The sequence below is a fragment of the Ylistrum balloti genome, unplaced genomic scaffold, assembly GCF_031769215.1.
Source record: "Ylistrum balloti isolate Yb309-2 unplaced genomic scaffold, AGI_CSIRO_Ybal_v1 Utg369654, whole genome shotgun sequence".
In the NCBI taxonomy this organism is placed as follows: domain Eukaryota; kingdom Metazoa; phylum Mollusca; class Bivalvia; order Pectinida; family Pectinidae; genus Ylistrum; species Ylistrum balloti.
The window spans coordinates 45,821-53,044 of record NW_026781908.1 but is presented as its reverse complement, the minus strand read 5'-3'; the positions used below and the strand labels follow the sequence as shown (position 1 = coordinate 53,044).

The following is a 7,224-nucleotide window of genomic DNA, read 5'->3' as shown; positions in this document are numbered from 1 at the left end:
ATGTATGTCCAGTCACGTAAAAATATCTGTCCAGTCACATAAAAAATGTTTGTCCAGCTCATACAAATATCTGCAAAGCTCGTACAAAAATATGTCCATCTCAGGTCAATGTCCGTCTAGCTCAGGCAAATCCTGTCCAACTTCGTAAGAATGTCTTTCCAATCTCGTACAACTTGCGACTGTCGTTCGTATCAATGTCTGCTAATTCTCATACAAATATGCGTCCATTTTCGTATTAATCTCTGTCAAGCCTCGTATACAAAGTCCTATCCAGTCTCGTATACAAATGTCTGTCCAGTCTCGTACAAAAATGTCTGCCCAGTGTCGTATGAAATATCTGTCCAGTCTCGTATAAAAATGTCTGTCCAGTGTCGTATAAAATGTCTGTCCAGTGTCGTATGAAATATCTGTCCAGTCTCGTATCAAAATGTCTGTCCAGTGTCGTACAAAAATGTCTGTCCAGTGTCATATAAAATTATCTATCCAGTGTCATATGAAATATCTGTCTAGTGTCGTATAAAAATGTCTGTCCAGTGTCGTATAAAAATGTCTGTCCAGTATCGTATCAAAATGTCTGTCCAGTATCGTATAAAAATGTCTGTCCAGTCTCGTACAAAAAGGTCTGTCCCGATTCGTTCCCATTGACCAGCTTTAGTGAAAATAAAGAAATGTGACGGATTTAATTAATAATATAAGAAATGGAAATTAATTTCAGATCACCTTAAAAACATTATCCTGTTATTTTGTAATCGATACAGAAAATATTATTTCATTTGTCATTCTTCACTCCATCTTCGATTCATAATGATCGTTTCCATAGTGACGTCTTAATATGATCTGCGAGTATTTGACGTCATTTCACGACCATCTATCGCCATACGTCACAAAAGGTCCAATGACACGAGGATGTTCACTGAATAGTTCGTAAATCATACCATCAAAATTCACCTGTTCAGATTCATACAAAAGCATTGTTAAATATCATCGACAAAAGTGATGTAGGAAGACTGTTAGAACTCAACACCGATACTAGAGGAAACAGTAGAACACACTATAGGCAAAAAATCATTCTCACAGAAATTTACAAAATCCTGGAATCAGCTACCCGAAGAAATCGTAACACCTGATCTACTGAACACATCACGTTACGACTTAACAACCAAAGGAAACACCTCGAAATTAAAAACCTGAGATTCAGGAAACCTTAGTGATGGGTCAGACAGCTTAGCGTTCTACATTAGCCTCATCTTGTCGCCCCGGCATAGTTATCATTGTATTATGTCACACAACTCCCGATATACGTTTTACAGTGCACGTGTGTTCTGTAGCACAAGCTAGCATGAAGTCGTCAAAACATACCAACACAGTATAAATGGTACATACTTAATGTAGAGTGTATGGGTGCGCGATCGTTTTACACTGCCAAACGTATACATGTTTGTGTCAGGGTCCGCGTGCGTGTGTATGCTTGTTTTTTTTTGTGTATTTGACCTAAACACTATTCATGATATATATTTCCTCTGTAAGCTGCAATACGTACTATCACTTTTCCAACTCAGCACTACCAGTCCTCCGTCGTTACCACACTTCTATAGCATTATTGATTACCAGCCTACCAACCAACGGGCTCGCTCCTCACGCGCGCCGAGCCAATCACATTCCAAGGTGTGGTTTGCCGATCCAACTTATTAAAAGGATACATTAGTTGAATTGCAGGCACCGAGATAAGAGTGAACGGTTTACTCCCAAGGGAGTCACTCTCTCATATAAAGTGGTTGGACCTGAGGTACGGGATGGGTACTAAATTTATCAACATGGCATTGTTTATCCGCTACTCTCGCTAACCTGAACAAAAAAGTGTCGTGTCATAAGGCGGACATATCCAGTTAACACTAAGTTTTGGACTTAAAGTTTTCACAAGTGTAGCAGTTAAAGTGCTGGAATGTATGTTATCATTACTTTGGGACAGGACACGTGACCGGACTGTTTAAAGGAGTCTACACCCCGTTACAAGGTGAGGCGTGTATTTCAGAAAAAAACGGCAAACTGCTTTAACAGTTCAAGACAATTAATCATCTCCAATTTTCATGAAAGTTGTAATTTATCTGGGCCAAAGTCAACATTTACTTAGATGTAAATTATAGAACATTTCTGAGGATTGACAACATTCACAATGGCTAATTCCAATGTCACCTCCGAACCTGTGGAAGAGAACGCGGGTATTCTAAACAACAGCGTTTGTAATTTTACTGGGACAGGGAACTGTTCCAATGTCACAGAACACTTTGACTTGATACATCCTGTACCGCAGATCGTGGTTCCTATTCTGTTTGTTATACTTATGTTGACTGGTGTCCTAGGGAACGGTACACTCATATTTACCGTCCTACGAAACAAATCCATGCGGAATGTTCCGAATATTCTCATTGTAAATTTGTCTGCCGGGGACTTGCTTCTTCTGTTGATGTCCGCGCCGTTTTCAGCGACAGTCTTTACATTGGAATCTTATCCTTTCGGGGAGTTGATATGTAAGATGAACGAATACCTGCAGACCTTGTCGGCTGGAGTGTCGATTCTCACTCTCACTGCCCTTAGTGGTGACCGCTACGTCGCCATTGTGTATCCGATGAGCAAGCACAAGGGTAAACCGACGGTTAAGACATCAATTGCCGTGGCATCCATTTGGATAATTTCCGCTATTTTCGCTATCCCTGATGCCATCAGTTTTAACATCGAGTTTTCGGAGGTTTATTACTGCCATCCGTTTCCCGACCGATGGCACGAGTGGTATGGGAAAGCCCACTGTTTGTTTCGCTTCTTCACTCTCTTCTTGATCCCTCTCATTATCATTGGGACATTCTATTGCTTAATGGCACGGATCCTTGTCAAAAGCAGTCGCCAGATGCCTTGTGAAGCCACAAAGGGCCCAGGGCAGAGTCAGCAACAACAGCGCCAGATCGAGGCTCGAATGAAAGTGGCGCGCGTGGTATTGTCGTTCGTTCTTCTGTTCGTCATTTGCTGGCTTCCTCGCCATGTCTATCTAATCTGGTTCTACTGGACCGATTTCGACTTTAGCGACTTCTGGATATGGTTCAAAGTTTTCGGTTTCTGTCTTACTTATGTTTACTCATGTGTCAACCCCTACGCACTTTACTTCCTGAGCAGTCAATTCCGGAAGTACTATAACCGCTACCTGTTCAGGTGCTGTCCGAAGTCTTATCGACTACGGGATTCCAATGGCTCCGGACTACAAAGCTACAGTACAGTCCGGAGGGGCAGCACCTCTCTAACTATGGTCAAGTCCAATTCAGAAATGTGATCATTTCTACCTTCCTAACGGGAGAGGTAGTCGCTAACTTGTCTGTAGTATCGGGTGCATTCGATTCATACCGCTGGACGCGTTCGTTTCATACAAGTTAAGGTGTGTTGAACATCATCAAATTCATGTTTTACTTTAAAAACAATGATAATCTGAGCGTCCAGCGAATTTCACTTCCCACGTGACGTTGATGGATCAGGGTACATTAATGGATACGATTGTTATTACTACAAGTGGTCCAAATATCAACTTTTATTCCGGGAAATGAGCTGAATTCGTCAAAAATGTAAATTTACAGTTATTTGTTACATTTTTGAATGTCGGAGATTTCCAACTCTGTCAAAAGTTATTTATCGTTTGTTGTTGTGGTGCATCTGGGCCAAATCATGTATGCGTTTGTAACAGATGATTGTTAACTTGGATTAGTGATAGTTCTCGCTACATTGCTAAAATACAGATCCGACGTCCTTTGTACGGACGATTTGACACGGTGGAATATCTTTACAGCGGACGTTTGGACACGTTGGGACCTCGTCACAGTATTAAACAGAACGTCACATATCACTGCTGTGAGACCAACATTCTTTAATCTGGATTAGTAGAGTTTTCACACGGATTTCTAAAGTAATGTCATTGTCATGGTATGCTCTACTGGGGGCACCCTCCGAGAAAGCATCCTTAATATCCTGTCTGTATTTATATAACTTACTTACCCGTTTACAAACAGAAATGTGACTGAAAAGTAAGGCTGGGGTCGGGATTTTTTTTAAAAATCCTTTTTCAACATTTATTTATTTGAAATCTATGTCATTTTTAAAACTCATTCGATTGGTCCCAAGATTCGTTTCCACTGACACGACACGGCAGCTTTTCTAGATTTCTCAAGTCAATATTGATGTCTAAATGGAGAAGAAAACAAATGTAAAAATTGCTTTATTTATGTCCTTATTGTATCTTGATATATAGATATAGTACTCAACCTTAATTCTATGTATCGTTATTAACAGAGGTTTTAAAATTGACTTTAAGATGAATCACATTCTACAAAATATCACAAGATATCACATTCATCTTATAACCCTATCACAGATACCCAGATATGTATTCATCTTTTTCTGAAATAATATGAAAACATTTTACAGATAAACACCCTCAAATCTACTTTCACAAATCACAAAAATAAATCGGTATTCAGTTCTAAATGAAAGTTACACGGAATGAAGACTTAGATCTTTCAAGTCCTCGCCATTTTTGGTATAATGTTGTTGATCTAGGGGGCAGTTTATAACGCATCATTAAGACTATGAAATGAAAATGTTCCGAAAATCATGTTTTCGTTTCCCTCTTTCTTGGAAGCGGCAAGGACAATATTTGGCGGCAATAAGGTCCAAGAAAATAGGATTCCATAAGTGATATACAAGTTCTTTATAGTAATATATTCGGGACTATGTCTTAAGGAACTTTATAGTAATACATTCGGGACTCTGTCTAAAAGAAATTAATAGTAATATATTCGGGACTCTGTCTAAGAGTAATTAATAGTAATATATTCGGGACTCTGTCTAAGAGTAATTAATAGTAATATATTCGGGACTCTGTCTAAGAGTAATTAATAGTAATATATTTGGGACTCTGTCTAAGGGAACTTAATAGTAACATAAACTTTATAGGAATGTAGTAATATATTCGGGACTCTGTTTTAATAGGTGAACTTTATAGTAATGTATTTCGGGTGTCTACACTCTCTAACTTTATAGTAATATATTCGGGACTCTGCCTAAAAGAAATTAATAGTAATATATTTGGGACTCTGTCTAAGGGAACTTAATAGTAACATAAACGGGAATCGGTCTAAAGGAACTTTATAGTAATACATTCGGGACTCTGTTTAAGGGAACTTTATAGTAATGTATTAGGGACACTCTCTAAGGGAACTTTATAGTAATATATTCGGGACTCTGCCTAAAAGAAATTAATAGTAATATATTCGGGACTCTGTCTAAAAGAAATTAATAGTAATATATTTGTGAATCTGTCTTTTGGGAATTTAATAGTAACATATTCGGGATTCTGTCTAAGGGAACTTTATAGTAAAATATTCGTGACTCTGTCTAAAAGAAATTAATAGTAATATATTTGTGAATCTGTCTTTTGGGAATTTAATAGTAACATATTCGGGATTCTGTCTAAGGGAACTTTATAGTAAAATATTCGTGACTGTGTCTAAAGGAACTTAATAGTAACATATTTGAGACTCTGTCTAAGGGACTTTATCGTAAAATATTCGGGACTCTGTCTAAGGGACTTTATAGTAAAATATTCGGGACTCTGTCTAAGGGACTTTATAGTAAAATATTCGGGACTCTGTCTAAGGGACTTTATCGTAAAATATTCGAGACTCTGTCAAAAGGAACTGTATAGTAATATATTCGGAAATCTGTTTAAAGGAACTTAATAGTAACATATTCGGGACTCTGTCTAAGGGACTTTATCGTAAAATACTGTCTAAGGAACTTTATAGTAATATCTCCGTGACTCTGTCTACATGAACTTTATAGTAATACATTCAGGATTCAATGGAACTTAATAGGAATATATTCGTGACTCTGTCTAAGGGAGTTTATAGTAATACATTCGGGACACTATCTAAAGGAACTTTATAGTAATATATTCGGGACTCTGTCTAAGAGAAATTAATAGTAATGTATTCGGGACACTATCTAAGGGAACTTTATAGTAATATATTCGGGACTCTGTCTAAAGGAACTTGATAGTAACATATTTGGGACTCTGTCTATAGGAACTTGATAGTAACATATTCGGGATTCTGTCTATAGGAACTTGATAGTAACATATTCGGGACTCTGTTTGAAGGGACCTAAAAATGTTATATTTATATTTATTTTATATTAAATGTGTGATGTGATATAGTGAGAGGAAAGTTATTAACAATCCTATGTACCTGGATGTTTTCTCGAGTGCCCCCAAGTATCCAAGTTCTATATTGTATGTGCTGTCATGTAGATAACATTGATTCGATGTATACAGACCAGGGTCTGAATAAACTGTTATTAAACAAGAAGGATTTTGATTTATTTTAGGTGTTGACGGCGAACTGGTTTCTTGGTGACCACTACTAGAATTTATATTCATTTAGGTATTGCGAGCCATTGGGGTAACAAAAATACAAAGCTAGAAAACCTGGCGTGAGAGTTTAAGTAAGAACACATGTACCATTCAATTCCTTTCTATTTAATCAGTATCGAAATCGACTATCTAAATAACGGACATGCGCACAACGCTGGTCATATAAAAAGTACGTGTTGTAGGGATGGCTAACTACCACGATACACGTTTTTTTTTTTTTTTTTGTATATCTCGCTTAATCGACATAAATAAATTGGTGTTACAGCTATTTGGAGACACGGTTATCTCGACAATGATTATGCAAGACAAAAAAGTTTCCTGTGACACATTGGAAAAATGTAGGGAAGGTAGGCGAAAAAAAGGCATAATGTAAACAAATAATGTTATATGGTCTACAGAAGAAAAGATCTTGACTTCTACGGTGATTCTTTAATAATTACATTAAAACATTGATGGTAGGCACAACATATTGAGGTAGGTAGGATTACTGCATGCGGGAAATACGTTCTCTTTTGCTACCCAATCCAAGAGACAATGATTCACCAATATGTCATTATGTCATTTTTGTGATACATTAGAGAGAGAGAGAGACAGAGAGAGACAGAGAGGGAGAGAGTGTAGGAGACACACAGAGAGACAGCGAGAGAGAGAGAAAGGGAGAGAGAGAGAAAGACAGGAGAGACAGAGAGAGTAGGAGAGACAGAGAAAGATAGACAGAGAGAGAAAGGGAGAGAGAGAGAGTCAGTAGGAGAGACAGA

At 37.8% G+C, this 7,224-nt stretch overlaps 1 protein-coding gene across 1 annotated transcript; it reads left to right on the top strand.

The window, feature by feature from the left end:
- The first annotated feature begins 1,769 nt into the window (after positions 1-1,769).
- On the top strand, positions 1,770-4,942 carry LOC132557418 (neuropeptide CCHamide-1 receptor-like). Its single transcript, XM_060221916.1, has one exon. It carries the CDS (start codon positions 2,174-2,176, stop codon positions 3,317-3,319), a length of 1,146 nt encoding a protein of 381 aa, XP_060077899.1. The 5' UTR covers positions 1,770-2,173; the 3' UTR covers positions 3,320-4,942.
- The last annotated feature ends 2,282 nt before the right edge of the window (positions 4,943-7,224 follow it).